Raw genomic sequence first — 15,553 nt, forward strand, 5'->3', positions numbered from 1 at the left:
ATGTTTTTTGGTTGTCGTGCGTAATAAATTCTTAAACTTTCAGGTCGATCCATCCCGATTTTCTGCTGCATAATACAACTTTATCTTTATCCTTAAAATGGGACTAATAAGGTTTCTTAATTTTTATAAAAAAATTAGCTGAAAATTAAAAAAAATTCCTGCTTTTTACCCAATCGTCCTAGCATAACTTGTTTTTTGGTTCAAATTCGTGTAAAAATAAAAAGCTTTTAAAATTTAAAAAAGTAATTCGTCTACAAGTAATTGTTTTAAAAGTTTTTCTAATTGTTTATAAATAACAAATAACAGTAATTTTGCGAAATGATTTTTAAGTTGTATTTTGCATTGGACTAAGATAACTCTATGTGTTCATGGAAAAGTTTGGCATCTTTGTTTCTTTAGAAAATTAAGATTCACTGACATTTGTAATTAAAAAATAGAAAATAGATATTTTATTTTATGCCCAATATCTAAAATGCACTTAAAAGGTAAATAATAATAATAATTCAAATAGGTAAAATGCTCAGAAAACGTTCTACCAATAATCTGCATAATCTGTATATTTGAGTGATTAAATAAACAATGCCACAGATAATATTGTGACATGGGTACACCCATGTCAATTATTCGTAATAAATTGCTCTATATTCCATCTGACCGACACGGTTGTGTTGTTGAATTAAATTAACCGTCCCTTTTACGTATTTCACGATTTTGTATAATGAAGATAATACTTAATAAATTAATGAAAACAAGATCATTTGTAATTAAAAGCTTACCTAATATCGACAAGAAGGACGGCTTTAATTAAGAATTGAAATTTAAAATGGATAAATCATCTAAAGTTTGTAGCCAGCCAAATTTAAAAATGTTTACAATATTGTTACACAGCGAAAGTTAGTTTTAGGACTTGATGTAGAGGATTGGAGTATGAAGGAGTCAGTCATTACCATCGGAAAAATATAGCAGCACTCTTAAGTGTAAACTTTTTTTTTTTTTTTTCAAAATATTATGGTAGTTTCTTCTTCTTCTTCTTGATGTGCCTATCCGTTACGAATGTTGGCGATCATCATGGCAATCTTTATCTCATCTGCAGCAGCGCGGAAAAGCTGCACAGATGTTGTATTGAATCAGATTCTGAGGTTCTTTAACCAAGATGTTTTTCTTCTTCCTGGAGCTCGTTTTCCAAATATTTTTCCTTGCAGGATGGCTTGAAGGAGAGCATATCTGGATTTATTTCGCATAATATATCCGAAGAACTGTAACTTTCGAGATCTGATGGTGGTCAGTACCTCTCGATTCCTATTCATTCTTCTGAGGACCTCCTCATTTGTGACTCGGGCAGTCCACGGGATCTTAAGCATTCTCCGATATAGCCACATCTCAAATGCTTCCAGTTTTCTGCACATATCTTTGTTCAAGGTCAACGATTCAACACCATAAAAAAAACAGAGAAGACGTAGCATCACAGCATTCTTACTTTTGTATCAAGAGAGAGGTTGTGACTCTTGAAGAAGGCCTCCATCCGATGTAAGGTGGATCTAGCTTTTCTGATATGGTGGTAAATTACACTTGAGATCTATTTTATCTACTGTTTCGACTGTTCTTTGCTTTCCGGTGTGTAATAATGCACCCAGGTTTCATCAACGCTGATAAATCAGCGAAAAAAATCCTTCGGATCGCGCCTTATTATCGCCAAAAGCGTCTCCGAAGTGGTCCCATATTTTTGCATTTGATCGATTGTCAGCAAACGCGGCACTCATCGCGCGGATAGCTTTTTCATGTCCAAATGATGGTGAATGATGTTGTGTACGCATTCGTAGGAAATTTTTAGGACCTCTATTAACTCGCGAAGCTTAATTCTTCGACGATCTGCCATAATCATATCATGGACTTTGTTGATAATTTTCGGCGTGGTAACTTCATTTGGCCTCCCGAGACGCTCATCATCAAAAACACTCGTACGACCACGAACAAATTCAGCTTTCCAAAATTTTACTGTTGCTAACGAAGGTGCAATCTCACCATAAACTTCGTCCAGGTCGGCTTTGATTTGCACATTCGTTTTAGTTTTTTTGTGGATAAACTTAATTACCGTCAGATACTCGACTTTTTCCATTTCTCCGAAAACACAAAATTTGCTTGCTTTTGACACCTGTAAAAACCAAACTAATTGTTTTTAAAACTTAAAATTTTGACAGATGTCATGTCATGAATGGCAAATGTCAACACCGAAACTAATTCGGTATCAAGTAGCGCCATCTATCAAAGGCTAGTTTAATATCGATGTATTCTCGTAATACATAAAGACTATACAATATAAAAAATAATAATTGTAAGAGTAGTTCAAGTCATAGAATAGTCTGTTAGACCAACTCAGTTTAACAAAAATATAAATATTTACCTTTAGAATCTAGAAGTCCCCCGATCTGCGTTAAATTGCAATCACGTTGCACTATATAATCCAACATAGTAGATTCCATTAGGAAGGCATAATTCCCATCGAGGACTTTCTGAATTCCTTCTTCGTATGTGGGGACGAATACGGAGGGCTTTCGATTTTCCATAAAACGCCACATTTTTTTATATGTCTCTATCATCGAATCCTGGAAATATTCGAACTTGTAAGGAAAGAGCCGAAAATGTATTTGGCTACGTGAGAATATTCAACAAAGTACAGTTTATTAGATTATGTAGTATGACAAAATTGTAAAAATGAATATAAGAATATTAAGCATTGAACTTTATGCGATTTATAAGTTAAAAAATGGAATGTTGCGAAATTTGTTCTACCGATAACAAAATTTTTATATACTAAATTAAGCCAAAATAAAATATTATTTGGATGTAAACAAAATGAATATTTCAATAGTTCAACTAAAAGAGTCAAAAATTAAATTTTGTTAACATATCTAAATGGCATTTGTTTGATTTTAATTTATTTAGAAGTATGGTAGCTGCAATACAGTATATTTTATAGAGTGAATTCAGTATTATTGATATTATAAGGTTGAAAGATGCAATTAATAATAGAGGAATGAGGAAGAATCAGGAACATGTTAAATTGATCTATAAAATGTAATTGATGATACGTAGTCAGTTATTGTAATACTGATATTATGAAATGAAATAAAATTGTAGGTAGAGAAGATTATTGAGTTTGTTTTTTAAAGGTTAAGATCTATCATATATTGTTTAGTATCTTGCAGTAGGTATTACTTAAATGGTTGGTGTCAGTCGTATAATTGATAGATTCAGAAGTTTTGTTAATGTGTAGGTACCATTTGTAGGAAAAGTCGATTTTTATAATTATTAACTTGTTCCAAGATTTTTACATTATTAAAGTCAAAGTTATGTCCTGTTTTCAAGTGGTAGTCCACTAAGGCACAAGGGTTTTTTCTTATATTGCAGTCACTTTTGTATTGAGTGAAACGTTGTTTAAGTCACTGTTGACTTTGACCAATATAACAACTGTGACATTGACTACAATTAATTCGGTAAATTATCTTACTCATTAGTGAATTTGGAGTTTTACCTTTTATTTTTTAGAACAACCTTGTATTTAATTAATTTAATGATCGTAAATTTTCTTGTTTTGTCCAAAATGTATGAGAAAGGTTTTATGTGCAAACAATGATTTCTTGACGTTTTATGATTGTTTAGGAAAAAATTTACGGCAAAATTAGCTATACGTTTTTAAGAATTTGTCATTAGCTATCACTAATAAATCTTTTAGAACCTTTAAAACCTGTACAAGATTTTAACTTAAAATTAATGATGTTTTATAGATTGACTGGGGTATAGGGTCATTTCTTTATTATAAGATAACTGAATTATTTATCCTCTACTTAGCTTTTTTAACAGTAGAAACTTTCTTAAATGCCCCTAAAAAGCTTTAAAAGTATATGCTCGAAAGCTATTCTGTGTTAATAAATAATTCATATTCGTTTCGTTTTATAGTATTAAAGACCACCAGAGTTTAAAAATTAAATTTATTAATGTTCCCATGAGCAAATAGTAGTTAGTATTTTTAAAGACATAGTTTTCCTTTACATTAAAGAGCCATTATTGTGTCAAAGTTCTTTTATATGCTTCAGGGAAAAGAGTAACGAAATAAATCGCTTAAAATATTGTAAAAGACTGTATATTCGGAGCTTGATGTAAACTTAATCGTTTTTACTATGTCTGAAATTGATGGAAATACTGTCTAAAAAATTAAATATAATATAGAACAGTGTTTATAATTTTTACAAAATATAGTCAAGTTGACATGTTACGCTGAAACATCAACTTCTTCACAAGAAAAGTAATTTTAAACTAATCTCTTCTCTATGCAACAGTTTGTATACCTATTAAAAAAGACTTCAGCAACAACATTTTGCATTAACAATTATGATCTGTCAAGTACAAGACAATATTTTTCTTTTCAGAATAATTATTATCTGTTACAAATTGAATGTTCAAAATTTTTTAAAATAAGTGTTGGACTACGAATTAGATGATATGTGAATAATTTTTAAAAGATCTTCGATATTTATAGTATAGACTAAAATTTATATAAATAAATTTTACTAATTTATATAAATAAATTTTACTAATTTTACTGATTCGGAAAACATGGGCCTGCAAATAGATATGGCAAACCTAAAGCATCATTATTTGACAACAAAGCCAGAAATATTGGTCATAATTTTACTATCAGAAATATTTACTGTTTGCTATCTCTACTTGATTTTACACTTCTGTTTCGAGCTTTCCTTAGCTAGATAGTGTGATGCCTTTATATTTAAACTTCATCACTTGTTCTAGTATCTGACATTCCAGCTACAAATTACATCTTAGTAAATTTGCTGTTATAAACTTGCATTTTGTCTTTTTGGGAAAATTCATATGTTACATTTTTTAACATTTGTATCAAATTGGTACAGCATATGTTGTAAATCGTCTTCATTTTGAGAGAGTAGTATTGCGTCGTCTGCATAGCAGATTATTAACAGTTGTTTTTGTCCCATTTGGTATCCTTTTTAAGTTCTTAATTTTTTTTTATTATTTTATCCATGAGATTGAACCATAGAGAAAAAGAGAAAAAGAGAAATTGAAAGTCTTGAATAAAGAACACAAAAGCAGTCATTTATTACAAAAACTATTTTTGTACCATTTTTACATTTTCTTTCGAAATGAAGTATGAGTATTACATATGTAAACAAGATTTCTTTTTTAAAATAAATAGAAAAATATTTATCAAATATAAAATTTTTACATACCCTGAAAAACGTCATCGTAGAACCACTTTCTAAGGTACCATAAGGAATTTCGGTCTGCCCCGCCAAATCCTCTGCATTTTCTATCGGCGTTATCATTCGTTCTACTGTTAAAAAGGCAGCTAAATTTGCTGTATATGACGATATGATAATAAGCGTAAAAAACCACCAAATTCCTCCAACTATTCTGGTCGAAGTAGCCTAATGAAAAATAGATTAAATTGTAATTGTTATATTAAATAATTATTTTTTATATACTGAATAATTTTGGTTTTTATAAAGACCATTATTTTGACGAAGTTTATGATGACGATGACTTCAAAATAAAAAAGATACATAGGGAAACGCCCAAGTGAAAATAAACATTTACCAGTTTCAGAATTTTTCCCTAAATCGATCGGTTTTCAGGTAAGGGATTTTTTAAAATAATTATGTAGACCATACTCGTAGTATACTGTTACTGACACTGTCATTCGGCAATTGGTGACTCGGAATGAATTTAGTATATCGAAATCTGATCTTTTTAGAACAGATTAAAGTCATATTTTAAAAACTTTAGAAACAATTTCAGTGTTTCAACCTGCAGATAAAGCAGTTCATGAAGTTTTTCTGGTTTTAACAGTTTAAATTTTGGCGGATGCGAAAAGCGAATTTTTAAAACTCCATATAATTGGTTTATCTGTAGGAGCAACACAATAATTTTAACCTGATATATCTTTAACTTATCCAACATTTTCAGGTTTTTTTCCTAAGGCTTTCGGTTTGCAAATAATAGTTTTTAATAGTAGTTCGAATAATGGAGTTTTTAAAATAATTTTATATACCATACTGGTAGTACTTCCCTTGGCACTGTTATCCGGCAACTGGCAGCCCGGAATAAATTCAGTACATCGAAAGCGACGATCATTTTAGGACGGAATAAATTCAATATTTTGAAAACCGTTTTACTTTATAAAAAATTTCAGTATTCCCGCCTGGAGATAAAGCAGGTCATGAAGTTGGAAAGTCTTTCTGGTTTTGACAGTCTAAATTTTGGCGGATGCGCAACTCCAATTTTTAAAAGTGTTCCTGCGTGACGTTAAAACAAGTCATGAAGATGAAAACTATTTCTGGTTTTGAGAGTCTAAATTTTGTATACCGAATATTTAAAATTCCATTTAATTGGTTTGTCTGTAACAACAACAGAATAATTTTAACCTGGTAAAACTATCAATTGGAAATAAAAATTTTTACATTATTTTATGCACCATACTAGAAGTGTACTCTCACTGGCATTGTCATCCACAAATTTGCAGCCCGAAATAAATTCAGTATATATTGCAAGTCGACCTTTTTAGAACGAATTAAATTCAATATTTCGAAAACCGTTTCATTGTTCTAGCCTGAAGATAAAGTTTGTCATGAAGTTGGAAATTATTTCTGGTTTCTAAATTTCCTGTTTATTTAAATTCTTTGTGCTTACTTTTAATCTCTGTAGATCTCTTTTTAATTTATATCATCTTTTTCGAATTTTTGGCAAATAGTAGTAACTTATCAAAATTGTCCGGATTTTTTAGTTTTGTTGGCGTTTTGGACAACCTATTATTTTTTAGATATCTTACTTTTTTTGCACATAAACTTTATCTCCATTTCTTCTTCTCTTACTAACATCATTGGTTGACGCAATAACTGGTTCTTCATTTAACTTTTTTGACTACACTTTTAACTCAGTCTATTTGTATTTTCATACACCGTGACACCGCAAAAAAACTTAAATTTCAATGTATATATCAGGATACTTTTCCGTCAGAATCTTTAAAATACTCTACGTTAGTTTGTTATAAAAGTTATAAAAATTCCACTATATTTTCTACTTATTATTTCAGTGTAGTTACATAAAAGGCATGACATTTAACTTACCTTTGGATTTAAATCTGATCCTTGTTGCATCAAAGTCCCAATTGTAAACCAAAAGGAGTTGGCCAGAGAAAATTGATTTTTTACCAACTCATTATCAATTTCACACGGATGTGGATTTTGCCATTCGCACGGTGAAAATCTGGCTACTACGAACATCGTTATTGACACCAAGATGTAAGCAGAAAGAACGTAGAGCCATATATGCGTAGCTAATGGATTCATGAAAGAAAACAGCTTGGCTTGTTGACTTTTTGGAACCTAGAAACATTTTATCAATATTTATCTACTCGAGTTCGACACGGCTTTCACTCAGACACCCTAAAGAGTTAGTTAAGATACAGGGGATTAGTTTTTGAGATACAGGGGATAAACTAAGTTTCAAATTAGGTGATAAACATTCGTTAAGGATGTATTATTTTAACATAAACTACCTTTTGGCATATTTAACAAGCTCAGTAGGTTGATATTTTAATTTTTAGACACCTTAAAAATATTTTTAAATTAATATGCAAGTGAAGCAATGTGAATGACAATAAATCTTTAAAGAACTAAAATAATGGTGATTAAAAACAGACAAAAATTGTCGCATTGACCTAAATAACCCTCAATTGGAACACGTTTACAAATTAAGATACCAAAGAGTATTACTAAACGATAAGTGGGATCCAGATATAGAAATAAAACGCGAATAGAACAGACTAGGAACATATATAATAAATGGAAACAAATTATCAAAAACTTTTTGTTCTAAATTTTTTTTCTAAATTCAAGAACAAATTACAATCAAAAATATCTTGAGTTAATTTTAAAATAACACACGCAAACTTTTCTGACTCATAAAATGTGAAAACTACTGTCTGTCTTTCTCTTTAGCCTATTCCATTAACATACTGACCTAGAACTCTTTTATTCGCACTTACCTTGAAAAGAATGCTGATCCCAAGATTCATGAAGGGTTTCGTGAAGTCTATGACGCTCTCCCGGGCATAGTTGATTGTCATCGATCCTACGGCCAAATCTGCTTTCTGGTTGATAGCGACAAATGAAAAAAGGACACTGAATGAAAATGTTATATATTTAAGTGTTTTGTTAAAATATTAATTTTTTTTATAAAAGATCGGTTATAAAATAAGACGAATTTATACTTCTAAACAAAATTATAAAATCAACTTTAAATGTTTATTTTGACAATATACTACTGTCTAAAATATATTTTTTTTATTAAGAAAATCTATTAACATCCGCGATAATGGTTATTAGCGGCGGCTACAAAATATAAAATTAAATTTTATAAAATATTATAAAAATTAGTTCTCAATAAATTTCTTATACTGTTGGGTATCAGAGAAGCCAAACAGAAAGAACTGAAAAAAAAATTTCAAGAAATCGAAATTCTACAAAATAAATACGACGACTTCAACGTGCATAAAAAGGTAAGAGAAATTAAAAATATATGCATACAATTAAAAGATGGTTAACAGTAACTTACATGTTTACATGTATATTACATGTTTCACATATAGGTGGATCACTTTTTCCCAAACTGTAACGTAATTTTTTCTACAATGCCAATATGGGATGGTATCCATATAAATGTAATACGTTAAGAATTTTCTTAAGCCTGCAGAGTTTGTGTTTTATGTTTCTCAAAAAGACAATAAGAATAGATCTGTTTAAAGGGTTTGAAGGGTGCTTAATAAGTCACTTAAGATAACTGAATACGAATGTCATTAGAATTGATTTGTCATAGATTATTGCCTTAAGCACTTCATAGAGCTTTACGAAATAAATCTTTAAGTAGTTTAAGAGACGAAATTGATATGTACCGCTTGGGGTAGCAAATGGAGTGCCCACTTCTTTATCAGACTTGAATGTATCTGTAAAGATTTTATAAAAATGCTCGTAATGCTGACTGAGAACTAAATCTATATTATACTTAATATTTACATGACTATTAATACGTTTGTCAAATTGGGTTAGTCTAGTGTTTATTTTTGGAGTAATAATTATCCGTCTTGAGCGGTTTTTAATATTGTTTCGAAAAGTATATCAAAGTGGGAGTGTGAGATCTCAGGCAACACCGTACCCGTCCGTAGTAAGGTTTGTGTTTGATACTATTGGTAAAGATATTTATATATTTATTAGTAAATGCATTATTAAATAGGTTTGTTTATATTTGAAGCTATTGACGTTACATGTGACAGTGTTAAGATAATTCGGCTATGATATAATAAAAGCTTCCCACTTTCACAATATAAACTAAACAGGTGATGTTCGAAATGTTAGATGTTTTAAGTGCTGTGCTGTGTGTAGAGTTTAGCTGTTTCAACAATATGAGAAATGCACAGGAGTAACTGTTTTATAATTAAATTTTTATCTTATTTAAGTTCTGTAAGGTCTGTAGATCTTCTAGTTAAATAATAGCTATCTTTTTGTTGTGAAATATTGCGATTGGGGTAAGTATGAGTAATATCGTAAGCCTATACAATATATTTGTATCGTTTAAATGCTTAACGTCAAATTGAATATATCGCATTAGCTATAATTGTACTTAATTGCTAATTGAGGTTTTTCTTTTCAGTTTGGAATTATGGATGTGAAAACATTTTATGGCAAGAAAACGAGTTGTTCAATTGATACTTTGAATAATCTAATCGATGATCTAAACGAGAAGCAGTTTGATTCTGCAGTCATATACATTTATCCTCCAGCGGAAGATTTTGATGGAGATTCTAAATCATCGGATAATGTGAATTTCAATGATTCTTCTGATAAGTCTTTAATAAAGTTACTGTACGCCCCAGCTGAGGCAGTTCTTATTTCACAATATAAGACACAAGAGGTTGAAGATATGCTCTCAACCAGCGATTATGAACTTCTAATAAATGTGGCTGAATCTAATAAGGAGCGAATAAATCAAATAGACAAAATGACTGGCAAAGAAGTGACTTGTGTCCCAAGGTAAATATCAAAAAAATATATCACTTTTCCATCTAAATAATGTTCACACTTTTTTGGTCTGATGGTTTCTTTGAATGCATAAAATACGTGACTATAAACTATGCCCGACACAAAAACGCAAACACATTATTTGAGGTTTCGATTGAAGAACTCTCTCCAATCCTACTGATTTCTGGATATTCTCAAAGATCCAGAAAAGATATGTGCTGGAGTGTGGTTTTAAATCTCAGAAATAAAGATCTCAGCTACAAAAAATTATGAGTTTGCTAAGTCACAACCACTTATAGAACATTTAAACAATTTATTTATAAGCAACTATGTGCCAGCAGGTGAAACCATATTAGTATCTGTTGATGAATCCATGGTACCGTACTACAGCCACCATTGCTGTTAACAGCGATTTTAAGGGAAGCCTATTACACATGGGTTTAAATTTTGGCTCAGAATGTATTAAATGGTTATCTTGTAGGTGCCACACCATACTAAAGGAAAGCAACTTTACTGGGAGAGAATACCGCAGTAAAAAAAACAGTTAGAGGATCCGTTGTTTTATATACAAATTCTGATGAAGATATAATCGTTATGCAGTAAAAAAATAATGCTAAGCTTTTACGTGGCTTCAAATTGTTATCGCCTTCAACATATGGTAAATATTCCCTAAACAATTCAGCAGTATAATACTAATAATGGGAAGTACTGATTTAATATATAGAAATATTGCTAAGTAAGACAAAATCTGCGTAACAATAAATGATACATTAACGATATCCAATCATTAATTACTAGTGACTCTCCTACTACCGAACCACAGCTATAAGTGATTCCATGGCTTCTTAAATTACAATTTTTTTAATGGCTCCAACTATATATTAAAACTATAAATATTTATAAATACTTTCTAATACCTTTTGAGACAATATCTGGCAAACAATTTTCAGGAATATCTTTTGTTATTGCGTTTTTTAGGAAAAAAAATAAACGAGACAATCGGTATCATACAGACTTTTTCCCATTGGCGTTTATCGGGATTTTTTGTGAGCGAAACCATTTATGTAATGCAGGCAAATCGACATGCTGATACGAAAAACAAAATTACAGAGATTTCACAAATGGTTTCTTTCTTTTTTGCCGATCGGAATGTGTTCAATTTGATTGTTCCCAGAGATTTGTTAACTACTAAATGGCCCGTATGGTTAATGTAGCCACATATTATAAGATGTTATCTATTTCTCCTCGAAATTAAATTACTTTTATCTTAAAATTATAAAGATAGGGTTGATCAAAAAAAAAATCATTATGAACTAAAAGAAGCAATATATTTATTTAAATACATGAGAGAATATCCAAAATTTAGAAGAGAAATATGAGAATATTGAGCCAGTAAAGGAAAAAAAGCTGAAAAAATCTTATGCAGATTCTAACAGATATATAAGAGATAGTTCATAATAAATCCTTAAACACGTAGAGGTGATTTTGCATTTTTTAAACAATTAAAAGATTATATTTTTTGCCTATAAAACGTTTTTTCTAAAATAGTGACTATAAGAATATTTCGCAGATCGAAATTGATTCGTTGAGGCTTCAATTTGAAAATACATAAATTAATTCAAATTTTTATTAAAATTTTTATTCAAAACTTGTTTGAAAATGGGCTGAATTTTTAGCTTATAAACATTTATAACTTTGATTTTATGTCACGCCCTTGTAAGTAGGCTCACTAAAAACGTAGGCGAAAAAACACAATTTTAAAGAAATAGGAACCAAGCTGGCAATGTTTTTCTATATATTTCCATTGTTTATTAACATTGAAACAGCTAAAAAATTAACAGATTATAAACATAGATCTAAATTATGATAATATAATCCATTTTATGTAGGGCGTATACAGAAGGAGTAAAGAGTGAACCGTTAAAATCCTTTAAAGTACTCGTAAAATATCGTCTGTACGAGCTTCGTTTTTTTTAGAATGGAACTTGAAATTAAAACGCGCTGAAAAATTGCAATATTTCGGTCTCTATGCAGGTTTGATTTTTTTTATTTGCGGCAGTTTGATAACATAATAAAAACTGTGCTATTTTTACCTTCCGAAAAATCAGGAAACCCAGGAACAATGAATTAGTTAAATTTTTGAACGAAAAAGTTGAATTTTACTATTAGTTCATAAGAAATATTTAAATTTAATTGATGAATGTATATTATTTATATAAATATATAATCGCATTCAATATTAGGTAGGTACGTAAAAATAAATCATAAAAAGTAGGTAGGTATTCAAGGTACGTATATGAATTTTACAAACTAAAATGCTAGATTAACCAAATTTTCAGAAACCCAAACTTTATGCCGCAATATACATCTCATATAACAAATCGCTTCTGCATCAATAAATTCTGCAAAAATACTTGTGTTCCTTTACTCGACAAAACTTTATGTTTATAACTTTTTGAATCTTTATCCAACATAAAAGTAATACAACGAGAAAGATTTAATAGGTTGGGGACATGCACAAAACACGTATGAAGGACAAAAGACGTTTGAAGGACCTTCAAAAAATGTGTTATCGCATGAAATGATGTGCTTTTATTAATGTTAGTTTAGTAAATCACAGTAAAAAGCAATTTTCCTCTTTGTCGTAATTTTAAATCGCAATATAACTAATAGATGGAGCCATTACTAGCGCGAAGCAATTTTCTGTATTTTTAAAATTTAAATAATATTTTTAAAATTGAATGAAGTAATTTTATTATTTATTTATTATTTATATTTTGAAAATTTAATTACAATAAAATAATTCAATAAATTATTTTGTTTGCTAGTAGTGCAACTAACCACTAATGTATCAACAAAGCATAAGTTGTTTACTTCTGACCGACCGGCCAAAGTCACACTAAATACTAATTTATTATTAAAATATAAATAAATATTATTTGACTAGAGATTTTGCCAGTCACCATGCAACGGAAGATCTAATCAATTGCCATCTACAATCATTCTACTTAATTTATTCTGGCTTCTTCCTATTTAAGGTATATGTATATGATAAGGTATAAAAATTTTCTATCCTAGGTTCCTATATAAGGTATAAAAATGATAGCTTTGTATTATGCATTTTTTTACCGATCACCAGATTCGCAGCCAATATTTTAGGATCAACCAGGAGAACCAAGTCAAAAGAATTAAAAATTAAATTTCTAAAATAATAAATTTTTAGCATCAAGGGACCGGTCTTCTCACCTCCATATAAATTTTGTCCTATCTGACAGAAAGTTATCTGAAGGATAGACATTTATTCATAGAATAGAATGTGTTATTACATACAATAAACATTTTATTCTGCTATCGTTGTAGATTATTTTAAATTAATAAAGTAATAGCGAGAGCCAGAAATGCCAGAGATAAAGATAGATGAGATTCGACAAGCATTAAGTAAAATGAAAAATAATAAAGCACCGGGAGAGGATGGAATTGTAACAGAAGCTATCGTAAATGGGGGAGAGATTCTATTAAATAAATTAAGAAAACTGTTTAATCTATGTTTGCAGAAAAGATAGCTGTCCAAAGAATGGAACAATGCTATAACCTTTTGCATAAAAAAGGAGATAGAACGTAGAGATAGAACCGAGAGACTAGGAAGGATTCTATTCAAATTATGGTTACAATGATCACCTCCACACAGTAAAGACACTCACTGAAAAATTTATAACATAAAACAAACCTCTTGTCCTCACTAAAGCATTCCACACGATCAAAATAAACAGCCTTATAGAGCAATGAATAAACAGCAGGATCGGCTATAGGTATAATGAACTTATTTACAATATTTACAAAAATGCCACTATGACTGTTAAGATATACGATAAAACCAGACCAATAAAAATAAAACGTGAAATACGGCAAGGAGATACATTGTTACCAAAATTATTCATAACGGCATCGACGCATACTGAGAATACCTTGGACAGCCAGAGTGACCAACACAGAGGTATTAAGACGAATGGGTAAAGAGGTGGAATTGTTAACAACTGTTAAAAAGAGGAAAGCGTCATACCTGGGCCATGTGTTCCGTAATAATAAGTACAGTCTGCTACAGCTTATCGTGGAAGGCAAGATTGAAGATAGAAGAGGTTTGGGCAGAAAAAAGAAATCCTGGCTGAGAAACTTGAGAGAATGGTTTCATATACCAGAAGCTGTGAACATAATACATGCGGCATAAACAGAGAAACCCATCGTTTGATGGTCGCTAACCTTCGGTAGAAGACGGCACATAAAGAAGAAGGCATTAGAGCATGCCTTTAAGATGGTTAATTGGGACCAAAGAGGAGTAACAGCAGACGGCGAAAGGCTTAACCATCTCTGTTTCGCAGATGACATTGACCTTTTCACAGATAATTTAGGAGAAGCCTAACATGTTATGTTAAATGAAGCCTAAATATATTAAATGAATTGAATTTTGCATGTTCAAAGGTGGGTCTCAAAATAAACTCGACCAAAACTAAGTTTATGACAAATATGGTCCCCAACAACCATTTAACTATTTAAGACAAAGTGATAGAACTGGTGGACAAATATACGTATTTGGGTCATGAAATAAGAATCAGCAGGGATAACCAAACTAGTGAAATCCAAAGACGAATTACTTTAGCGTGGCAGCGTTTGAAAAACTGCGAGACACACTTACGGCCAAGATACCAATTAGCCTCAAAAGAAAAGTATTTGACCAATGCGGATTACCGGTCATGACTAATGAGGCGGAAACTATAACTCTACTCAAGACTACGTCTTCGAAATTGAGAGTGGTACACAGACGAATGGAACGGTCTATGCTAAGAGTGACGTTGCGGAACCGAATAAGAAACGAAGATCTGCGAAGAAAGATGAGTACTGCTGATGTTGTGGAAAGTATAGCGATACTGAAATGGAACTAAGCAGACCATGTAGCGAGAATGCATGACTCACGATGGACGAGCAAAAAAACGAGGCCAAGAGCAGACTAACGTAGTAGAAGAAGACCACCCCCACGTTGGGCTGACGACATCAAAAATTAACAACAAAGAGCACAAATTCGTAATTAATGGAGGAGTTTAAGAAAGGCCCATGTCCACCAGTGGACGTGATAAATGAAGGCCGGATAATGATGATGATGATGAAATTAATAGTATTTGCAATTATATCTCACAGCAAACTAGCCGTATGTACATATGATATGCAATACATACTGATAATTTTATGTTAATCGAATATATTCTCAATGCGCCCATTTTGTTTTTTTTTATTTTGTAATAATTATCAGGTTAATTAGTAAATTAGTATATATTTTCAGAATTTGCCTTTTTTTACTTTTTAATTTTCTTATCGTTAGATACATTGTGTTAAACATTTGTTTACATATGAGTCAATATAATACTAGTAAGAAAATTAAACTTTTAACCACCACA

At 30.8% G+C, this 15,553-nt stretch overlaps 1 protein-coding gene across 1 annotated transcript in view; it reads right to left on the bottom strand.

The window, feature by feature from the left end:
* Positions 1–15,553, bottom strand: part of LOC140446105 (glutamate receptor ionotropic, kainate 2-like) — a 109,129-nt gene that overhangs the window by 12,301 nt on the left and 81,275 nt on the right. The window contains exons 10-13 of the mRNA XM_072538640.1: positions 8,078–8,182; positions 7,158–7,415; positions 5,262–5,459; positions 2,402–2,603 (exon numbers count right to left, since the gene is read on the bottom strand). Coding sequence (XP_072394741.1) covers positions 2,402–2,603; positions 5,262–5,459; positions 7,158–7,415; positions 8,078–8,182 — 763 coding nt within the window. The remainder of the gene's footprint in view (positions 1–2,401; positions 2,604–5,261; positions 5,460–7,157; positions 7,416–8,077; positions 8,183–15,553) is intronic.

This window comes from Diabrotica undecimpunctata, chromosome 7, assembly GCF_040954645.1.
Source record: "Diabrotica undecimpunctata isolate CICGRU chromosome 7, icDiaUnde3, whole genome shotgun sequence".
Taxonomy (NCBI): domain Eukaryota; kingdom Metazoa; phylum Arthropoda; class Insecta; order Coleoptera; family Chrysomelidae; genus Diabrotica; species Diabrotica undecimpunctata.